Source organism: Anneissia japonica, unplaced genomic scaffold (genome assembly GCF_011630105.1).
Source record: "Anneissia japonica isolate Jap-2015-1 unplaced genomic scaffold, ASM1163010v1 scaffold287726_len2788222_cov184, whole genome shotgun sequence".
Taxonomy (NCBI): domain Eukaryota; kingdom Metazoa; phylum Echinodermata; class Crinoidea; order Comatulida; family Comatulidae; genus Anneissia; species Anneissia japonica.
The window spans coordinates 2,184,027-2,207,778 of record NW_022705125.1 but is presented as its reverse complement, the minus strand read 5'-3'; the positions used below and the strand labels follow the sequence as shown (position 1 = coordinate 2,207,778).

Below are 23,752 nucleotides of genomic sequence, written 5' to 3'. Positions count from 1 at the left end.
TAAGTAAGGCAATTAAACAACAGGACGCACATCTTCGCTCTCGAACATAGTGCGTGCATACAGTCCTTTGATCTTTACTGTCGCATCGACAATTCGATACTAGTTGTGAGTACAGCCGTCAATTATTAGTCTATGCGTGCCATACGTTTTATGGTGTTAGTTACTGTTCTATTAATTTTGGGTACTTCCCAATGTCTGTTACATCTGATTCCTTTTGACCACAAGCTTGTTAAGTGCTTCTATAAACTACAATTTGATTCTTGAAAATTGACCAACAAAATTAAAGTTATTGCAAACGAAAATGTACAATTTTTTAATGAAAATTTGTGTTAAACTGTCATTTTGACAATGTTGGACTAAGGTGCACAAAACAAAAATTTAAGTAGATACAGAAAATTTATTTATTTTTTCTGCAAAGTAAGTATCATGAACCACCGGAAACCACTTTATTGATAAATGTTGAAATTTTAGTCTAATGTTAATGCAAAAATTCATTAGGCTTTTGTAACCACCGCACGATGAACAATTATCATGGCAACAGACGCACGTGGGTAATTCGTCACACGCTGACGGTTAATTATAGTATGGTTGCTATGGTTTTTTGTGACGATCAAGGCATGTAAATCTCAGACAAGCGTGTAGGGGCGCGACGCATAGAATGTCGATAACAAGGTTATATCCTTTTATGTTCCAACATGGGCATTCTTTTGTTGAATTGCCTTGTTTTAAGAAATCAATTGAAAAATATTGAATTCGGTTCGTGAGAATCTTGAACCCTTGACTTGCGTGAGTTTCTTCATCGAGGCACAAAATAAATTCCGATTTTTAAATTAATTAATTCAGAGGAAATCAGTAAACCACGAACGATCTCTGAAATAATATTTAAAATTGTATGTATTTTTGTCTATAAATAATCCTTTGTTTATTTCTTTTCAGAAATTAAGAGAGAAGATTCGTGCAATGTTAGCTATGACCAGGGATATTGGAATCAAGAATGATAGCTAGTAGTCGGCTCTACCCACTAAACACCTATACTATTTGAATATTCATATACTAATTTGAATGTGCATTTGTGATTTCTGTATACACTGTAGAATATTCCTGTGCTTATTTTATTCCAATAATTTTCATTTTTCATTTCCATTCTTGGTTGTCTTTCAGTTCGATGAAAGTAGACTGTTCTGATAATAACCCAAGGGTTTTGTTTGCCCAAATTTATTTTGGTTTAAACAAGTTTAAGTATTCTATTAGATTCAACAAGAGATTTTTTTTAGTCATGCTTACTATTTCTCTTCAGTAATTTCACAATCTCTGTTTTAACCGGTGGTCGTTTACTGTTCTGCTATTGTACATGTTTGTAAAATAACCAGGTGTTTCAATAGGGTTTTATATGAGAGAATGTTATACTGATAGATTTATGTACGATGTATGGAAATTCAGGGTTTGATCACGGTTGCCTTTATGTTGATAAAAATGCACAAAAAACTTCCATTAATTCTAACCACTCCTTCAATTTGTGAAAGGGGATCTCATCTGATTTATGACATTTGTATCTCCTCAATTTTCATAAATACTTATTAAATTGCTTACATTAGGCCAAAATTTGATATTGATTGTAAATTTATGTTTAGGTAAAAATTGTTGTAATTATTGTTAATAATAAATTAATATAATTATTAAATTGTTATTAATAAAGTTCTAGTTATTTTTCAGGTGCCAGTATACATTTGTTTTTTTTAAATTTAAATTTATTGATGGTATTCAGATATTGGTATAAACAATTGTTTAATAAGATTTATGATTTTTTTTTTATCAAATATTTCTGTTTAAAATAATACTCATTGATACCAAAACAAATTTTGATGTCCCTCTTTGAACCTCATAAAACAATTTCTGTCATCTTTGAAAACTTCAAAGCGAAAAGTTAAATGTTAACATTCCAAATACCTTGTGCTTAGAATTTGGGCTTCCATTCACCGGTTACCATTTAATTTGCTTCGCTTAAATTTTTTATACTAGCATTGCATACTCTTTCCTTTCCACATCGTAATTGAAGAGGGCTGTTTTGTCCAGATTGATTTGGGTGCTTTTGATAAACTTTTTACATGTAAATATACATTTGCATTTAATTTCAGTCAGAAAATTTTAATGCATAATAATTTCTCTAATGATATTGCATTCACCTTAAATTTTACATCATTTAAATCAATCAGTAAATTTTAATGTATTACAATTTTTGGTAAACTAAGCAGTCAATCTGAATTTTTAAAGTGTATCATTATCTAAGCCATCTAAAATTTTGAATGTACAGTACATTATTTTTTCTTAAACTAAGTACTCATGTATAGAAAATTGAAATTATAATTTTCACTAAACTAAGTAGTCTTCGCGGGGGCTTTTAAGTATCATTATTTTCATTTCACTGAAGCTTTGTTGTCTTTGGAATAGAATGGTTTATTAATTTCACTAAACTTAAATAAATCATATTATATAAAGAAAACTCAAATTAATTTAAACTTTACAAACTGTCTGAAAATACATTGTTAGCGTCAGAGGGCACACTCTGGAAACATTGATTCGTGAAACGTGACACTCAAATGGTGAAATGCTAGTGAACTTTATAAAACTGCTTGTAAATATTATTAAGTTGTGTGAAAATGTTAGGAAATATTTTATATTTTGATTATAATGAGTGAAAGTGAGTAGTGCGATACTGTTTGTTTCACTAACTATGGATCGCTGTTTTCGCTGTGTATGGCGCCCTCATGCTCTTACACGCATTCTATTCCTCATAGTATAACAAAGCATTTTTGTATTGAAGATGATGTTACTAAAAATCTACAAGATTTCTGCTTTGTAAAATTGTGCAGATTTTCAAAAAATGTGTATCTCAGCTGCTTCAAACATTTTCTAAGGCTTGGTTTTAAAAGGATAGCAACAACTTTGGTCGCTCTTTGGACCTTAGATAATAAGATGACAAAATTAAAATAATTTGACAACTCACCATTAACAGTTCTGCCAGCTACAAATGTTTTTTTTTTTATTAAATAATAAAACAAATGCCAATAGTGAAGTTGACTCCAAAAAAAAAAAAAAAAAAAAAATTTATGAAACTTTTACTGATTTGATAAAGCAAATGTATTCTTAAATATAAATATTAAGAGCTGGGATGCAATATATTCTTTTGATTCCTAATCTTTAATCTTAATTAAATACACTCCTTAAGTATATGTACTTGACTTAATAATATATAAAATTGTGTGTTTTTATGTGGGTTATGTCCCTATATAATGTTAATTAGTAGATTTATGAAAACTTACGGAAAATTAACTTAGTTTCTTTGCATCTTCAGAAAAAAAAATTATTTTTGTTAAAGGAATTAACAGGAAATAAAATTTGTTTTATTTGAATGTTATTACAACCAAAGAAATTATTATTGTGTGTGAAAAAACTGTCAGACATCGTTTTTCTACAGAAAGCCTGTTAGATTTTTCACTTGGCTTTTGACAGTGTCGATTTTAAACATTTCTGAACATAGGTATCAAATTCTGAATTCTCATACCTATCCCATCATTCATAAACACCTTTCACTGTGTTACGTCTTGTATCGTTAAGTTGTATCTAGAATTTTAACACCTGGTTAAATTACATTCTGTATACAAGCAAAATTCGTAACGTTTCTTACCTTCATACCAGAGATTGTGAAAAATGCCAATACAGTAGAACCCTATTAAGGGGACACCTTTGGGACCAAAAACATTGTCCCCTTAATATGGGTGTCCCCTCAATATGGGTTGGCCATAGTGTTAAAAGATATACTTTCCCCTGTTTTGTTTGTGGCCAAAAAGGGGTCCCCTTAATAGGGGTGTACCAAAGGAGGGGTTCTACTTTATTATCATTATTATTATTATTATTATTGTTATTGTTATTATTGTTATTATTATTATTATTGTTGTTATTGTTATTATTATTACTATTATTATTGTGTTTTAAATATAGATTTTCATTATTTTTGTACACGTACAAATGCATTCACATAGTATAGGTGTTTATAGCTATAAGAGAATTCAACAGGTTTTTTACTGTAAGTGCAGAATCACCCCATGTTTAACAAGGGGTAAATCCGTACTTGATTAAGGGTTAAATCCTACCTGAATAGGGTGAACATTTTCTTTGGGTAGAAAATCTTCTAGATGTAATTTCTTTGACTGGGATACATCTTTTCTTGGTTGGGAGTTTGTTTTTTTTCTTTGTCCTGTGGAATAAATTGTTCTCTGAATTTCAGGTTCAATCTAATAATTGTTCCCTCAGATGTGTAGGTGGATCTTGTTGGAATAATCCAAAACTTGCCTCAAGTTAAGAGATAAATAAAATAATATGTTTAATGCCAGTAAAGTAGAGGTGCTTTACATTTGCTAGCATTTGATGGCTATAGAAATGCTCTTAAAAAAATTGGACATGCTAAAAATGTAACAAAAGCATTTTCTCAATTACTTGAGGTATACTTCTATACATTACTGGAAGCACGCAAGAAATATTTTTGTTAACTTTTGTTTGGGCATGTTAAGGTTTATGCATATCATTCTCCAGAGGGTGCTGTTGTTTTACGTAAACGTAAGATGCCGAGATGTACAGATGCAATAGTGGTTATTTCAGATTCACATAGAATGTCGGACAAGAGGACCTATTATTTTTACTATGACTTTATTACTAGTTCTATTTTTTCCAAGTCAGCTTATGAGGGAGATGTAGTTTGTAAGAGTAGAAAGAAATTGGTAATGATGATGTCTTAATAATCAATTTACTGATATACAATGTTTTCAACAATTCTTTAATGCAGTATGGTTACATAATACAGATCAGTAAACATTGCTTGTTGAAATAACATCATTTTTTTTTCTTGTGTAAAAGAAGTAGAAAATTATTAACTTGAAATTAGTAGTTACAAATTGATTTTTGATTGTTTATTGAAAAGCAATGATATTGCAAGTCAAACGGTAATTTCTTTGTTACTGGATGGAGTGTCTTAAATGTACTACAATACTGGTATCTATATTCTCATGGGTTTTTAAATATAATTTCTATAGAAAATTCTGTACAATGCACTCAATTATATCTATATTATGTTAATTTCTGTAGAGATTCTTCAGTGAATCCTTAAAAAGAATTATGGATTTATATATTCTAGTATTTTTGGAAAAGTTATATTGCTATGAGGGAACTTAAAAAAGGAATCCACTTCTACGTTAATATTGTAATAGATTATTGTTGTAGCAAGTGATCAATCAAATAGAGAATAATGTTTGTAACAGAATAATTTCAAGAGTCCTGATGGTTGAGGGCAGTATTGCACCTGAATAATGTAGAGGGCAGTTTTGCACCATGCTGTTGAGGGCAGTATTGCACCCGAATGAAATTTACGGTAATGAAATTGAGGGTGGTAAAAAGTATTGTATTTGTACCTGTTAAAAAGAGCAGTCTTATCCCTGATTGACAGATGCAGTACAGTTCTGTGTTTTGGAACAATAAAAAAAACTGTTAATATGCTAATTATCATAATCCCATCCTTAGTCTTGTATCTGCCATTGCAAAATTCATTTTTGCTACAAGTGTTGTGATTGGTCATTTTAAGCAAGCAACAGTGAGTTGCCAACATCTGATTGGTAGATGTAACTTTTAATAGTGTATAAGGTGAATTGCAAAGTTCTGATTGGTCAAGTGAAATTAAGCATTCTCCTTGAAGTGATTGAATGTTATTTAACTCCGCTAGAAAGCAACTATCATATTGAGCTAAAAGCTTGTTTACCTCCAGCCTACACCCGTCCCTCCCCCTTGCTATGATATTGATGATAAATAATGATAAATATACTTAAACATAGTAAATAAACTTACTTATAAAGAAATGGTTGTCAGTAAGATATCCATGATCATTAATTAATACACATTTTTTTTAAATAGTGTATGTACCTCTTATACTTAAAACTCATAAAACCAAGCATCATAATTGAATATTCTATTACAGTACAGCATAGGCAGATTCAATGGGCCCAGTGGTCCTAAGTTTTAAAAAAAGAAAATTTTTAATGGAGAAAAAAGAAGGTTATATTCAAATTGAAGTCCCCTATCTGTAAAAGTCTGTCCTGGGTCCTGTCTAAATGTATTCCAAGTTCCTGAATCCCTTTGTGTGACTACTAACCTATTCCACAATTGGGGCCAAGGATAAAATAACATCTCTTTTGAAGAGTTTATTGCAATGGTTCTTTTTGTATTCTTTAAGACGTTGATACTTCACTATGGAGCTTTTGTTGCACGTCGTCTGCATTTAGAAAAATGTTAGCGCCATTATTCTGGACAAATTTCAATTGAATACTAAGAAAAACAGTAAGGCGTTATATATTTTTAAATAGTGTAGCAAAGTCATAAAATTCCTTTTAAATAAATGTTTCTTTACCATTTCCCACTATGCTTCCATACATTCTTTTTGCTTGGCAGTTTGTAGCATGACAGTCCTAAAACCAGTATAATTCATCAGATCCTCTCACTATGTAAATGATATGCAAATTAATCACACTACATTATTCATTAGATGCAATCTAGAGGACACTTCTGTCCTATGACAAGTATACTTATGCTACCAGTCTGTTTATTAAATGTTATTACATACTTCTATGACAGTCTTGCATCAGCTTGTAGGTGACATTCCCCCTTACACACTCCTTCCCTGCCCCTCCCCTCCCCCATATCCCAAAATGTCACTTAGAGATTAGATAAGCTTGTATTATTTCAGCTTTTCTGGAATTTGGTTCTGAATTCCACAAAAATAAAAACAGACCTATCACTTAAATGATGATGTAATATGTAGTACCAAGTACTAACCATCAATGTTTTTGATTTATGTTAGAGATTTGCTGCATTGCATTTCTCTACCATTTGAATGGATCTGTGAGAGCATTTTTGAACTAGCAGTGTTAAATTGATTGAATGAATTGGAAATATAACTTCTGTATTAACAAAATATAGATTGCATTTTCCACCAAATTGAGTCTTTTTTTATTTGATTTTTTTATTGGCAAGAGAAATTTTATGTTCTCTGATTTGATGTATTTAAACACTTATCGGTATGGAAAAATATTACGAGACAAATTAAGTAAAGGAAGTATATATTGTTAGTATGATACAGTTTGTTTTAGAATCGGTTTGTTTTTTTATACATCTTGCAGAGGCATAAATTAGTCTCCTGTCATAGTTTTTGATCATCTCTGGACCTTTCCGTTAAGCTCCTCCCCTTGGAAATTGTTGCCATGGTCCCAAAAAACAATAGCGTAAATGTACATAAACATGTGCGCTGGTGAGACAGATGTGTTTGTTGGACACGCACGTATTTATGGCGCTGTTCCGATTCGTTAGATGTCAAGTTTGATTGATACTCTGGGAAGGTCCGTTTAAGTTATGCTTTATCAATTGCGTTTTTTTGTAATTGGGAAAAGTACCAACAATGAATTGAAGACTCTTAAACTGGTTTCAAGAATAGAAATTTAAGGAGTGTAACAATTGATTCATATGTTATGTGCAAAAAAAAATTCAAGAATAAAGGAAATCTGCAAATGTCGAATGATATATTCAAGACGACATATTAGACATTGGTCCAATATGAAAGAATGGATTATTATGTGCACAAATATATAGGTATTTACTGTGTGCAGATTTGTTGCCAAAGTATTACAATACATAATATATGTGTTTATCATGATTGTGCAAAAATACTTAACTGACCAATAGTGAAGGAAATTTAAGTCTGATAATAAAATGTGAAGATTAAACCAAAAATCAACCAAAATCAATTTTTTTTTTATCAACAAATTTGCTCATGCATGACCCAACAAAATTGCTCATGCATATCATTCAGATCACTCAAGCATGACAAACAAAATTACTCATGCATATCAAATCACTGAAGCATGACCGACAAAAATCTCATGTGTTACTCAATTTTTTAATATTGCTGGACAAGTTAGATATGTATCTCACTGGATATGGGTATATTGTTATGTATTGTATATCTTTCTGCACTGTTCTGTATGCATTGTGTACTCAGTCGAAAACTGACTTAATCAATTGCTTTGGCTTGATTCGCATGTCTGTAACCTATTGTTTATTTGAACACTGGTTGCATGGAAACCTAATGTAAAGGGAACAATTCATTGAGAATAAAACAAGTCCTTAACTGAAATGTCTACCTGTTTTCCTGTTACATTTTCTGTGTCTCTCTTGAATTAAATGATGCAATAAACCAGATTTATATAGCCAGAAGTTGGTTACAATATACGTTAGGGAGAAATGGGTCTGACAATAAATACAACACCCCAATGGGCAGTCATGGTCCAAGGTCTAAACCTTGGACTGCCTGCAAGCACTGGGTTCCAAAGGCTACGTTCAGACTTAAGTTAAGCCCGGCTTAACTTTGCCGGGTGTTCAGACTAGCGGGATTAGCCAGAAGGCGCGAGCAATTGCATAATAATTGCTCGCGAAATGTATGCGCGCTCACAGCGTACGTAATTGAGTGCAGATTGGTCATAGTCAATGCAAGACCCCCCGCAACGATTTAAGCCCAGCTTAGAAAAGTTAAACACAGTCTGGCTTAGATAAGCCACCTAGTTCAGACTGGCAGGTGGATAAACCCGGTGAGTTGAGCCAGGTTTATCCACCTAGTCTGATCTAGGTCAAAGAAACTTGGCAATTGTTTAGTTTTAGAACATATGCCTAAAGGATTTAATGTTGAGATGGTTACATCTTGCAAAAGTCTATCAATGGAAGGTATGACAAGACGTGCGAATTGGAGATTTGCTAACCGACAGGACCTCCTGTCATCCGACTAAAATATAAATTTGCTGATCGTAAGTTCTTGGTTGGTAATCCCTAGTACTGTATTGTGGAGCTACTAATGCTAGTCAGGTCTTGAACCTGGGTCTACCGCACAAGAAGCAGGAACAGACCCGTAGCCAGGTTCTTCCAAGGGGGTTTCTCTGAACGTGAGGTCCAGGGTCGAAGCCCTGGTGGGTTCGGCGAAACCCCTGAAGGCGGGTTTTTTTGTGTTCTATGAGCAGGGGTTTAGCCAGAAAAATGATATAGGCCATCCAAAATGGAAGCCAGTGGGCGTGGCACTGAGCCGATGGGCGGACCATGCCCACTTGGGGCCACGCTCATGGGAATCCCCACCGAATATTGGTACCTAAAACAATGTACATTCAATCAATAAATGTTGTTTTTATCAAACGTAATTATGATTTAGCTTTGGTTTAATGTAACATTTGATACACTTGAAGAATATGAAGAATTTGCTAAAAAGCAGACGAGGCCCAATTAGGCTAGGCTAATCAAGCCATCACGGTAAAAGTGGCCGTCCTAAATAATTGTAGGCCGTCCAAAAGACGGCCGGACGGCTCGCTGGCTAAGCCTATATCTATGAGCCTAAATAATGCTGTGATAGCAGTTATGTTTGAAAAAGGTCTGCAGCAAAACATTCCGTCTGAGTCTGGGTGGGTCTAAAGTACATTAATTGGGTTGGAGGACTCGTTCAGGAAATTCTGGGGGGGGGGTTTGCCAGAAAAGAGGGGGTTTGCTAGAAAAGTTGGTTTGCCTGAGGAACATTGCCAGTTAGCCAGGGGTGGAGCCAGCATATGACCTCGCTCAAAATCTTTCAATAGTGGTCAAGGGAGAAAACCTCCTCAATAAATATGACAATTTAAGGTTTTCAAAGGCTTATTTAAATCATTTTAGAGTATAATTTTTTTCTCCCCGACGAATTGTTTTTTTTTTCTCCCTGATAAAATAATTAAAACACTTTTAAAAACATTTCTTGTAGATTTATTACTATAAAGTACTGTAACATACAAATCCAGCCTTAAATTTACTCACATAATTCAATGAAACATCCTTAGAACTAGTAAAGGCCAACTGGGACAGCGCCCTACGACGCAACTTATTGTCAGGGAATGTCTTTAGGTCGTTGTGAGAATCTTAAACAGCTTCAATATTCTACAGTGCAGACCTATCACATGTGCATTTTACTCGCACAAGCCTGATGCGACAAAATACCAATCAGCGTTGTCCGAGTTGTCTTAAAGCACTAGCAAAATTACTTCAAACGGATGTGCGAAAAACATACATTAGGGAGCTTTTGATTGCACGACGACGTTAGGACGTAATGACGTCACTAAAAGTCTTCTGCGTACGCAAAAACGTTAAGTGGATTTTAGGACACAATTTGGTCAACAAACCTACGTATGCAGAGCAAGTAGGACGCCCGGTAGGACAGTCACTCATGAGTGATTCCGTTCTAGTGTCATGTCGTCGAACAAAGTGAAATCTCCCTAGCATTATACACAGTGAACCTTGACAAAAGGATTTTCTTAAATACAGTGCAAAAAGTAAAAGTTAAAGGCAACAATTTCAGTAGGTTATTATTAAAGTAGTAGAGAAATATTGCAGAATAGACTTGATATTTAGTATTAACATTTTTTTCCCTGATATCAGAAATATTAAATTTATAATTACCATAATTTATATTGCACTACTATGAATACAAATGGACAATGTTTATGATTGAATAATAAATACATTATTAGTAATTAATATACATTGCTCACAGCAAAAAATATGTTATATATAAATGAAAAAGCTAAAATTTATGATAAATACTAATGACAAAATTTTTTTAAATATATTTTTCTGATAGATAATACCAGTATTAACAATATTTGTTTTAATAATTTAAATTTTAAAAAAATACTACAAATAATAAATACATATTGCACAGCAGAAAGTATTTTTAAATATAGAAAATGATGAGATAAATATTAATTACTGTATGATTGATAATTAACATTATGCTAATATGATAGAAATAATATTGTTAAATTCATTGAAATGATAATCATTTATATAAATTGAATTAATAATATTTAACCTAAATTTTATAGTTCCAGGGTGAAGATTATGCATTTCATAATAAATTAGTTTAGAACCCTTAAAACTTGCAAAGAAAATGCAAATTGTGGCAATTTGCGTTAAAATAGAAGTTTAATTACCAGTTAATTAATATAAAATATATTTAGTATGAAGTTTGTTTTACTATGCACATCTTCCATATTATATAGGCTTTCCTTGGACGAAGTTTGAAGAAGATGAAAGCGCAGAAAAGGACCACAGTGGAGGATAGAAAACAATGGTAACAGGATAGAAGAAAAAAAATCAACAAAAATCTAGGCTTTTCAGTTGTAACGGGAAGGAAAATAAAATAATAATAATAATAATACAAGTACAAAGGATCCATCCACAGAGGGAGGAAAAATTATTTTTGGTATAATAATACAGTAAATGAGAACACTTCATTCTGGACACTACACCTACTTAGAAGATACCCAAATTAAGGACAAAATGTGTCAAGTGAAGCAAGAAAAAATATATATTTTAACACTACAGCCAAACTATATTTAAAGGATACAGTACCTTCTTTTGGAGATACTTTTATTGTTCCTAAAGGTGTCCCCTTACATTCTACTACACCCAATAACCATAAGTATTAATAAGCACATTTACAACTATGTAAACGAAAATGAGCTTGTGGTGGGAGCTTATGACTGCTGCTTTAGCCCAAGTTTTGTATTTTTAGGAATTATCATGGAACGAGTGCTTTTCCACCCTTGCAAGCAATTAACTTATCTTGGTTATTTGAGATGATGTACAGTAAGTGATACCATGCACAGGCAAGGTTTAAATATTGGGTGGGCCCGGTAAGCACTTTACCATGTAGCGAGAAAAAGAGGCTGGGGCCAGGGGTCGCCACTAAAATTTTTGGGTGGACCTAGGCCCACCCAGTGCCGCCACCAGTGATAGCACGCATGTAGAATTCTTCATGTGGGTTCTGCAAAACACTGGTGGAAATATTTTTCTACTGTATCATTCGGTGTTTCTTCGGTGGTGTTTAATAAACAAATAAATGGATTCTTTAAGTTTGGGTGGTTACAGTAGACACAAATATTACTACATGAACTGGTAAATCATTTTTGTTTGTTCGATCGGCCTCGATTTAAGGCCCATTGCATACTATTCATCAACTGCACCTTATGATATAGAACTGTGCCCAACATAATACCAAACATACCAATCCAACTAGATAGAGACACTTCATTATTGAAGATAAACACAGAAACAAGTACATTTAGTAAAACGCTGATGTTGCCGAGTACCTGTAACGTTATAGGACATGTAAAATACGTCACAACAAAGTTCATCATGTTGTAGCCGACGGCACAAAAACAACTGCACAAGATGAGACACCAAAGGCGGATATTGGTGTACAGGTTTAGGTCCCAGATGACATGGTATTCGAAGATGACTGTTGCCATTAGAAGCAGGAGGAGACTCGGTAACGACATGTAATAAAGGAGGCAGATGGAATCTATACGCTCTTCCTTTAAAAGAAAACCTGAAAGAAAAGAGGTTTGTTTTTAAATTTAAATCAAAAATTATTTATAATTAATTTTATATATATTGATTGTAATGTTGTATGGGTTTAACCTCTCCTGATTAAATTATTTTAATAGTAGTGAGTTTTTTCCAGATTTTACTACTAATTGTATAACCATATCTTATTTTATGTTTATAAACCAAGGTTATTGTATGTGTGAAAATGTGATTCAATGTTTTCACAAACCTTGAAGAAGAGACTTCAGAGACCTCAGAAATGTAGATAGAATTGCAGCTAAAAACCCAATAACGCTGAAGTTAACCTCCCCTAAAGTACACAGCACGCTTCCTATAAAAAGCGGTATCAACGCAATATACGTGTACTTATCGTGTGTTTTATTAAGCAGAACTTTTGACACTAAAACTGTCATGAGAGGTGTCAGCGCAAAGATCATCTTCGCAAATGAAATATAAAGATATTTAATAGCGACATTTCCTAGTGCTATACTCGCTGCAAACATCACGCTTAATACTTGTATTTTTTGGTCCTGGATTGTTGGTAAAATTTTCCATTGGTCGTCGTAAGCCATTCCTAAAGGAGTCTTGTGAAGTGTGACAGAAATGACACTGTAGGTTGTCAAAACATGTAACGTTGTAAGAAATACTGGGTAGTTGAAATTATGGTTTGTAAAAATCCATTTATTCAGGTTGCCAATGGTGATGCTCAGGAACAACCAACCACAAATTGATACCGCCGTCATCACTTGCAGCCGATCAATCCTAAACATTGTGAATTCTTCTCAGTTTTTTTGGTATTCTACTAGCAATTTATAGCACAGCATATGTACACACATTCAGAACTGAAATGAATTGTGAGATAAATGAATTAATATAGATGAAGATAAATGCATGAAAGAAGGCCTACAATATACTGACAACCTGGATTATTGAACATTATTTATTAAATAAGAAGTGTTTAAACTTAACAGTAAACTATATTGTATTTTGAAGTCTTTTACTTCATTACAAAGCGCAGTGGAATATTCTTCTGAGGGACTCTTGCAGTAAAAATATATACAAATCTTTAAAATCTATTCTTGGATGAGGTAGTGAAAAAGATTTCATTTTCCAGGTTCCCCATTGCCCCACCCACACTGGAAATTGTATTATTTTACGAGCAAACAAACCTGCCATCATACATTCGCTCCAATCATCCAGGAGCGGCGCCAGGAATTCCCCTACAAGGGGTCCAAGCTCCCCGACAAAGGGGTCCACACTCTAGCACCCACACCCCCCATTCGGGGAAGAATAAACTAATTGGAGAATTTTTTTATTAAAAAATAATAAAAGTTTGTGAATAATTAATAGATTCTTTATTAGAAAAAGAATAATTTGATAAAAACCATGCAAGTTAAGCTTGCATGGTTTACGACCATGCTGTAAATTCCCCGGCAGGGAGTCCAAAGGCCCCTGATGAGGAGTCCCTTGCCCTCCCAGCCCCGCTAGCACCACCCCTGCTATCATCAGCGCTCACTTCACCCACCATCCCATATATTGTTAATAAATTAGTTACTGGCCTAGTCACTAGTCGCAGATTCAAGGTGAGGGGGAGGCACTTACTGGTTCATTCGCACATATGCAGAGCTGTAGCCTCATATGCAACACAATCAATTTCAATCAGAAAAAGCCAGGAGTGATCGATAGGTCTAGGTCTGGGAAGGAGAACTATCTCCTCCTTCTCAGCGGATGGATGGGATGGTTGGGTTGGATGGAGCGAGGCTAGGCTAAAGCCTAGGCCTATATATGGACAACGCTGTCATTGGTAATCTACTAGATTCAGTTATGTTATTAACTCACTTAAATATTTCTGAAACTTAAATTGAAAATACAGAACTGTTAACGTACGTTTCCCCAAAACACACTCCACCCCCTTTTCTGGTGACCTACTGTATTATGTAACTCTTGCAAGTCGCAAATCATCGAGATTTTAATGCGAGAGAGGGCGGGCTTATATTATGAAATGAAACGTGAAACCATCACACACACAAGCATGAGTGCTGATCGCGACTCATCTGACTCAGATGCTGATGAACAACAAAGGCTAAGTTCTGCAGTTTGGGAACCTCAAAAAACTTTACATAAACTTTCTGTTGATAGTAAGGCTTTCTGTATTCCAATTATATGAGCAATTTTACTTGTGCATCAAACTAGGCCTAACTATTTTAATACTTCGGCTAGGCCTAGGCTTGCTAGCTTATGATTGGCGGCCAAAATGATCGAACACCGCTAGCTTTCCCCTAGCCTAGTCTCAGAGGCCAGTTTCTGGTCGGTCCTTAAACCACTACTCATCATGTCTTGGGCAGGCTAAGATAGCTATGCGTGGAATTTACTTCCCTATGTTTAAGTAATCGAACGCGATGACCACTCCTCTCTATTTTAAATGCCCAGGCTGCCTGACAATAACTTCATTGTAAATAAAGATCTTGACATTCAATTGCGATATTTATTATTTTGCTCAACATTTTACCTATAAAATATATTAATATTACTCCTTGGTTTTACTCAGTCTCTCGAATCTGGTTCCATTCTTCCAATTAGAAACGTGCAAATGTAACACTAAAGCAGATCTGCCAAACTCACCCGATCCTGTCGGGTCTCACCCGATATTTAAACAATTACAGTTCTCCCGATTGAATGTAATTTTCACCCGATTTCACAGGCCACCCCACCTCCCCAAAAATACTCCGATTTATGCATAATTTGATTGATTTGATCGTTAATATTCAATTTATTCGCCGCCTGCTCGCTTCGCGGTGCATAACCAAGCAGCCATTTTCAATTCGAATGTTGCCATGAACAGCCAATGATTTGTAGTAACGTGACTTTTTTGTATCTTGCATCATATTTTGGTTAATTATGGAAACCTCCAGATTTTTTAGTAAATATCCAGAATCTAAAGAATCTTAAAAAAATCTCCAGATTTTCGTGACCCAAGGGTTGGCAGGTCTGCTAAAGTGTGTTATCTCCAAAAGAAGAAGGTAACGGCTGGTCCATTGCACCAGTGGTGTAGCACTAAATTGTTCGAGAGATATCGATTCAGGACACCAATTCAAGCTGAATATAAAAGGGTTTATTCATCAAATACATGACCACAAGACGCAGCTTGTCAACGCCAGTGCTCCTCAGAGACTTGTCTCCCCTGGTCTAGTCCTACCGGGCGGCCCACAAGACTAATTCCGTGGGAACATCTCATAATGTTGTAGGTACCAAAGTTGAAAGGTTGCATTTACACAAATACTCCATCAGGAGTTCATTCCACAACTATCACCCAGTCTCCAAAATATCACCGTTTTGTGAATTTATGGACATTCCTGAATATATAATCAAACCGCTTTTTCAGTTTCTAAATTCATGTGCACTTTTATAGTGAAAGTGTTCTGTTTCCAGCATGCAATTTTACTATATTTATTTTGTTCATTTGTATTTTATTTCTTTCAGCAATTAATACAAACATTAAAAACAACATTTATGAAATGGAGGGCTGCAGAGAGAAAACTGGTTAAAAAATTGTCATCACCAAAGGGTGTCTCTCCAACTCCTACACAATACAAACATATAAATAACTTAAACCTAAAATTCCACACAATATATATAATAAAAAAAATTGATGTATACTCTATTACAAGATACATCAAAAGAACTTAATTAACACCCAACCCTAATTCTCGAACCAGACCCAAAATTCTATTCTCTTGTTATTTGTTTATATTATTAATTAGAATAGACCCTAGTAATTATCAAATTACTAAGTACTAGGTAATTAATTATTATAGTCAAATTAATTTTTTTAATAGGTAAATGTGAGAAACAACAGGTGACACAACATGAAGAAAAAAGATCCTTAAGGTAGGCCTACTAACATCAACAAAGTACTTGTATGTTGTGCAAATTTTGAAATTGCTATTCACTTGTAGAAAGCCATTATATGATTTAGTTCATAAGAGGTTACTCATTGCCTAATTAATATCCCCAGCTCCCCCCCCCCCCCCGCCCCCCCCCCCCCACCAACCACATCTAAAAAAGTTTTCAGAATGTACAGCCTGAAATTTTATTCAAACTATAAACAGTCATTTTTGATAATTTTTTTATAATAATTCAATGGTAATATATTTAATTTAAACAAAAAATATTCCTTTTTTCAGAGAAAACATTGACACATCGGATGAGGATTATAGGAGTCTTAAAATTACTCCTGGTTTTCGGAAACATGTTGCCGAGAAATTGGAGACGTTTCTTGATAGGTAAACTAAGTTTGGTAAATGTTGTGTTATTGTAGAGAAGCATTTGTGAATATCAGTGGGAGTATCATAGAGAATATAGAACATCATTTATTTAAGTCAGCATTTTCCCTCTTACGAAGGGTTACTGATATTTACGGCATGATGACACATGGACCCTGTTTGTGTCTATTGGTGCGTTTGTTTTTTTACAGTGAGCCTGCCTTGGCATACGACTAACCCATCACCATAGGGGTAAAGGGTGGATGCCGCTGGTTCCTTCATGAACTCATCTGTGCTTTAATAGGTCTTATTTTTAATTCTGCCAGGGGTCCACACACCTTCCTCACCAGAGTTGCCCCAGGTTGGTGAACGGGTTTAGTCGCTGACCGTCTGACCTTGAACAGGTAGTACTTTTATAGATGGATTTATTTGGTGTAAACACCAAGGATAACACATGAAAGCCTGAAGAAGACTTATATCCAATGGGGGTCCTTCAGGTGGTGATTGGGAATTACACCATCCCCTACACTTTTCCCAAGAGCGTCCTGTCTTCTTTAATGTGCAAATGGGCCATAATGCAGACAGGACCAACGGCTTAAACATTTCATCCCAAAGACAGTGTCCTATCCTAACTTGCATTTCAGCCCTGCAGTTGAAATACAAGGAGAGCCGCGATGGAAATTAAACCGGTGTGCCTAGCTATATATGTATCCTCATTTAGTACAGTATTTGCAACCATTAAGATTTCCTCGCTTTTGAAACATCGATTAAACACCCCAAGATGGAAATTAAAATCTTTAGGGCAATGTTTTCTTCTTTCTAGTGCTGCATTGAACAATCTTAAATCCTTTCTATTTGGTAGAGCATTTTAAACACCAAGGCCTGTATTCTCAAAGCAGTCTAACTTATTTAGAACTTAAGTTGATCATGGACCAACTTAGTCCACTTTCAAGAATACATGCCAATTAAGTGTGACAACCCCACTGTAGAATTTAGTTAATACTTTGTGCTGTATAAATTTTGTTGAACATTATTTGGTGTAATTTAAGATCTTTTATGTTTTGTTTATCTACAGCACAATAACTGAATCTGTTACTGAAACCAAAAAGCAAAAGTTAGAGCCCAGTGGGCATGAAGGTAAGTGAACATGGTAGCACAGCGGTAAGAGATTTAACTTTTGACCTTTAAATTCATTGGTTCAAATCCTGCCAATGTCCTTGTTGTGAGACATTTTCATTATGTCGTCCTGGTGATGAGATGTTGAGACGTTGATCCCATGGGCCCATGGGTGTACAATGGCAGCAAATTAGTTCCACTAAGTGGGTGTATAAAATACTAAAAATGACCATTAAGTTTTCATTGGTATAGGAATTTAGTTCCGGACTCACAATTTCATGCACTCCCTCACACATGCCTATTCCCCTGGATCCTCTGTACGTACATGTGCTTTTACTTGTGTGTCTCAAAACATTGACCAATCAGAACATGAAGTAATGCTCAATCTGGTAAAGTATTACTGTATACAAAAGGGTTTTATAGTTGTCAAGTTAACACAAAGGATATTTATATTGTTTGTATTTTCAGGTTTACTTCTATTTTCCACTTCAAATCCAGTCGCCTCTTGGATGATGTCCCCACATTTACCAAAAGCACCTGTAAGAAAGAGGCAAGCAAGCTCCGGAGATAGGTAAGAAGGAATGTATTTTATCTGATGTTCATAGAAAACTTGTTCAACCATAATGTACTCGATTCTGTAGGATTATGGATTGGTGTTAAGGGTTGACCTTGCTTGGTTCTTTTTCAAGGTGGCATCCCTATCTTTTCATTGCATGGTTTTGAAGCTAGGGTAGGGTTTATGGTAGTAGGCTGACTGCCATTTTTGGGAGTATCGCACAATATAAGAGCCATGAGCATATCTTGTGGATGAAATTGCCTGCACGCAACATACTGCCATTTGTGATGTGTCAAATGAATTGTGGCTAGGCTATAAAATATAGTTCACGCTATTTTCCGGCCTTAAATGCAAATCTAATAAAATTCCACTCTAATAAATAAATAAATAATGCTGGAGCCAGACATTGGTAGTACTAGTACACAACATTCTACAATTTGTTAAGTATTAGTCACATTGGAAACTATGTATTATGTGCCCTACAATTATACAAGTACCCAGCAATACCAATACAGTGCTGGAGCAGCTACAGACTTGTCCTGGTGTAAAAATTGACACCAGATATTATTATTTCCATTAATATTATTATAGTCCATATATATAAAATCCATACACTGTATTATTACATTATATATTTACATTTATTTATTTTGTCTTACCAGTGAATATGCGGAAGTAATTTTAGTCCGATATTGGTCCTTAATGACATTTCAAGCAATCCGTAGAATTGAAATTTATTGTATAATCATTTGTATTATGAACTGTTTTTGCTGACAGTACTGTATGAAAGTAATGTAGAATGACATCAAATTAAACTTTTTTCCACATTTTAGAAATTTTAATTGATCAAATCTTAAAGATTTAATTTCTTTATGTAGTGGTATGACATGTTTTAGTTTTAAATTATGTTTAACTGTATACAGATTTTTGAGTACAATTATAAAAAAAATTATAGAGATATATGTTTTATTATATTTTACTAAAGTTATTTAAGTTTTAACTCGAAGCAATATCTGTATGTGACAACAAGACAACATTTTTACTCTGATTTCTTTTTCTCAGTGATTCTGAAGAAGAAAAGTCGCGCCTAAGGTCTGTAGCTGTTGATGGTGTACAGATAATGAAGGAAAGTCATTTATTAATGTCAGACCAGAAAGACTCACAGCTGAACTCAAGTAAAACGGCATCAGATTCTGAAGATAAACCCAAAGGTACTAAAGATATTCCTGGACCAATAAAACGAAAAAAGAAAAAGAAGAAAAAGAAACTTGATGATAATGATGAATGCATCGAAGCCCCCTCACATCCCCACTCAAGTTTTGACAGCGCTGAAGAAAAAAATAATAATTCCATAATCACAATTGAAATAATAGAGGTGGATGAACAAATAAAAAAATATAAAAAGAAGAAAAAAGGAAGAGATAAAAATCATGAGAATGCAAGTAACTTATTGGAAGAATATGATGACCCAGAAACATCGAAAATAAGTACTAGTATTTCAGAGTTAAATGATATTGGAGACAAGTCTAATAAAGATATTGAACAAGCTACAACGCCAACTAAGAAAAAGAAGAAAAAGAAAAAAGAAAAATGATTATTTATTTTGTATACAGTGATGCAAAATGCAAGAATTTTAAGTTAAAAAACTAAGATTATGAGAAAAAAAAAATAAACAAAACACATACACAGGAAAATATTATTTCATGGCTGAAGTTCTTGTGATTAATCTGTGCAAGCTATGTCTCAATTAGTTGTGAATAAGTGACTAAACAAAAAACATGTCCTCTGGATATGACATTAAGCTTGTGGTCAGGTGGATATAGTGGGTGTTTTCACATGAAATGAACACAATACATATTTCTATTTTCTGCTGGTCATTATTACATTTCTTCGAACAATAACAGTTCTTTTCTATGTACATGGTGTACCGCAAGCATTAGTATATAATTTATTCTACTAATTCAATCACTATGTCATCATTTCTCCTGTGGCCTGTGTATGTATTTCTAATATTTTACTCCAGAACCACATCTCAAATGCATTTATCCTGTTTATTTCTTAATATATTTTTATTATCCATGCTTTACAGCCATACAGTAGAACACTCCTTACCAATAATTTTAACCATTTACTTTCTTGTTTTGACAATTGCTTTGCTTGTCAAGAATTTCTTGCTCAAAGATTTCCCTTTTTGCCATTTATGTTCCCACAGACTGTCAGTAGTTTAATTGATATTTCATTTAGATTAGGCTGCAGTGGAGTTTGAGGTTAGCACCAATACTCGCCTTGGAATCTCAGGATCCTGGGTTCAATCCTTTGATTGACAATTATTTCTCTTGACAAAAAAAAACAATCCCTTCCCTAAGCCTCATAATGAGAGTTTATTTTATTTGCAAATTACATATAGGAATTGGCAGTTTACCTTTCCTAAGTGTCAATCAAACTTAACAACTGACCAATCAAAACATGGGGTCAGGAATACGCCCATGTCTCATATAGGCATACACGTTTACATTTATGACCGCACACTCAGCCCTGTTTACGAGTGCAAGTACTGTAGTTTTGTGGCACCTTGGCAACAATATCCATGGGGCGGGACTTAGTGGAATAGTCCATTTTGACTGCTACTTAATGAGTGGAGCTGTAGCTTGACGGTCAATGTGCTGGCATTCCAATTCGATTGGTTCTAGGTTTCAAATCCTTGAAAACATCATGAAGTTTTTCTTTTGACTGAAACTAACCACCTTCAAGCCTGACGAACCGTTGTTTATAACTAAATGTCAAGTTTCTTTTTGATTTATTCAACTTTGGCACAGAGTAAAAAAACGAAAGATATTAAAGTAAACAAAAACAAGATAAGATGCCAAAAAAAAAAAAATGTTTAAAGAAAATTCAGTTGAATAACCTTCTTTCAGGCCTATATTAATTTATGAAAATATATAATAGACAAAATTAGCCGTGTTGCAACTAAAGCCCCATTTACACTAGACATGATTACGACAACGACATCATCGCGTAGTTTGTATTATTCAACACTGCGCGCATCTGTATTGAGTCGTTGTCGTGTCGTAATCGTGTCAAGTGTAAATGGGGCTTAAGTCAATATAATATATTCAAAGAAATGTATGTAAAGTCATGTTTCAAACCATCAAAATCTCCTATATCGCCAGACTGCAATTAGGTGATTTATTTACATTAAAGTGTATTTAAGGCACATTATTATGATATAATAGGACCCTAGTCTCTAAAGTTAGAAAATATGAATTCTTCTATGTGTATAGTAAAAATATAGAAAGATACAATTAAATATAGAACAATGTAAAGTTTTGCGATGACCAAAACCTTTACAGTATTTATTATTGAACGATACATTTAAAGCACATCGACATAACTTATTACACTTTTTAACTTCATGGATAAAATTCTTAATTACTGAACTGAATTTTAATTATAAACGAATTCTAAAAATAAGTACATTGTTTTATATATTTACCCTCAATATTTACAGCTTTTATATTTTAAATATTATCAATCGTATAATTTGAAGTAAAATTAACTATAAAACATTTTATCTGTAGTTCATAAAAATAATTACAAAATTACCAAAAAAAAAAAAAAAAACTACCCAAAACATACATGTTTAGTTGGCAGTATTTCCCAATTGTAATTTCAGCAATTTTCCTTTTAAACGTCACAGGACACAATGAATCTTTTCTGCATGGAGTTCGTCCTAGTTCATGAAAAGAAATTCCAGAAAAACAAAAATTGTTTTCATATTTGATAGGTGTTGACTCATTCCTGTATATTTCAGTGATGATAAAGCGTTTAAAAATAACATGTTTATGGTGACTAAGCTTCATTTTCTAAAGCTCCCGCTAGACATGTGATGAATTGATTCGAGGCATTATTATTTATTCTATCAATCAGTACAGGATAATATTTGAGGATGTAAATAGTAGAAATTTTGTTTTTCTATGGAATTATAGGAAGAGTTTGAAACCATGATCAGTGGCGGCGGGGATGAAGACAGACTCGTCGGATGGACCAAACAATTGTTTGAATATTTTTTTAATTAAAATATTTTCTAAAACGTTTTAAAACAGTTTAAAAAGGCCAACATTTCAGGGGGATTAACATAGTTTACCCCCAGAGTCCGCCGAAAATAATCAAATCCCCTAGGCCTATCAGACCACTCAACATCCTGCGCCATTCGTCGGAAAATCCCGGCGCCGCCCTGATCACACGGAACTAAACATTTAAAGGGGCGCATTCAAATACATTGTTTATATAAAGCATTTTATTTTGTATTCATATGACAAGGTCATTGACCCATATAGTATCAATATCGAGGTCTTAAGAGTGGAAAATAAAGGCTGGCTTGGACAGGATTCGGACCCCTTACCCTGGAATTGCAATAATTAACTTAACCATCGAGTCACTGCTTCCCTCAAAAATATAATATAAATGTTATACAGGAATAATGTTCTTCAGCATTACTACCCTTAACGTGGACCTTGAATTAATCCTACTCTTCTACGAGGAGACCAACGGGGTAAAATCTACAAAGTGCAAGGTGTGTTTTACATATTCAATTCACAAATACTTCAATTTAGACGTACTACAGTGGAATATGCCTTGTCGTTTACTGATTGTGATGTTTATACAATACCTTAACCTAGACCTAGAAAATATCGAAAACAACCGGCCCGAAATATGTTTACATCTGATAACTTCACAACTGAAAATTCAACAAGTTTTTTTTCGATGTCAGAAGTACACAATGAATTATTTCTAAGTGGAGATCGTCCTGGAAAAATCATTAACATTTACTTGAGGCGAACACTAACGTTTTATAATGTTGCCATCGGCTGCATATTACTTGCGTAAGTTTCAAAGCCTGCAATATTGATAACTGTGATGATAGGAACCAGTTAGGCGGGTCAAATTCAAGGTGAATTTATTTCAGTAATTCATAAAGGAACCGTTGTTTCTCTTTGCTCATACACTCGATGTTTTTATCGTCAAACAGTGAGTGACTCGCCACTTAACACGATTCAAGCAATGCTCGATAATTGTCTCATTAAAAAGTGTAGGGAGTGGAGCTGTTCATAGTTGTGAGTAGATATCCTTGCACTAACAAACTTTGAACCAAGGACTATATGTAGGCCTGTTATTTATTTATTATATATTGGCCTATTATATATCTGTCTCTTATACACATCTAGATGTGTATAAGAGACAGACACAGTACAGTATGTGGTGGAAACTAGGCTACACCACCTAGCCCTGTCTCTTATACACATCTAAGAGTCGGGTCATCCTCATTTGTAGT

General features: G+C 34.1%; 4 protein-coding genes across 5 annotated transcripts in view; 3 read left to right on the top strand and 1 right to left on the bottom strand.

Annotated features, from left to right (window-relative positions):
* Nucleotides 1–8,234, top strand: part of LOC117105218 (splicing factor, suppressor of white-apricot homolog) — a gene marked incomplete at its 5' end in the record, with an annotated part of 63,964 nt that extends 55,730 nt beyond the window's left edge. Inside the window, 1 exon segment of the mRNA XM_033246293.1 lies at nucleotides 937–8,234. Coding sequence (XP_033102184.1) covers nucleotides 937–1,005 — 69 coding nt within the window.
* A 2,641-nt stretch (nucleotides 8,235–10,875) lies between these two features.
* LOC117105273 (probable sugar phosphate/phosphate translocator At5g05820) lies at nucleotides 10,876–14,450 on the bottom strand. Of its 2 annotated transcripts, none has more exons than XM_033246379.1 (3): nucleotides 14,326–14,419; nucleotides 12,716–13,328; nucleotides 10,876–12,487 (listed from the first exon to the last, which is right to left on the bottom strand). In XM_033246379.1, exons 2-3 carry the CDS (start codon nucleotides 13,254–13,256, stop codon nucleotides 12,060–12,062), a joined length of 969 nt encoding a protein of 322 aa, XP_033102270.1. In that variant the 5' UTR covers nucleotides 13,257–13,328; nucleotides 14,326–14,419; the 3' UTR covers nucleotides 10,876–12,059. The 2 variants fall into 2 exon arrangements, with proteins under 2 accessions (XP_033102270.1, XP_033102269.1); XM_033246378.1 differs by having other exon boundaries at nucleotides 10,877–12,487; nucleotides 14,374–14,450.
* Nucleotides 14,451–14,470: 20 nt separating this feature from the next.
* Nucleotides 14,471–17,925, top strand: LOC117105276 (protein CUSTOS-like). The gene is made up of 4 exons (XM_033246381.1): nucleotides 14,471–14,624; nucleotides 16,323–16,374; nucleotides 16,671–16,769; nucleotides 17,824–17,925. The coding sequence occupies exons 1-4, from the start codon at nucleotides 14,489–14,491 to the stop codon at nucleotides 17,891–17,893; spliced, it is 357 nt and encodes a 118-aa protein (XP_033102272.1). The 5' UTR covers nucleotides 14,471–14,488; the 3' UTR covers nucleotides 17,894–17,925.
* Nucleotides 17,926–18,302: 377 nt separating this feature from the next.
* LOC117105275 (serrate RNA effector molecule homolog) lies at nucleotides 18,303–20,773 on the top strand. The gene is made up of 2 exons (XM_033246380.1): nucleotides 18,303–18,435; nucleotides 19,483–20,773. Exons 1-2 carry the CDS (start codon nucleotides 18,374–18,376, stop codon nucleotides 20,012–20,014), a joined length of 594 nt encoding a protein of 197 aa, XP_033102271.1. The 5' UTR covers nucleotides 18,303–18,373; the 3' UTR covers nucleotides 20,015–20,773.
* Nucleotides 20,774–23,752: the final 2,979 nt, after the last annotated feature.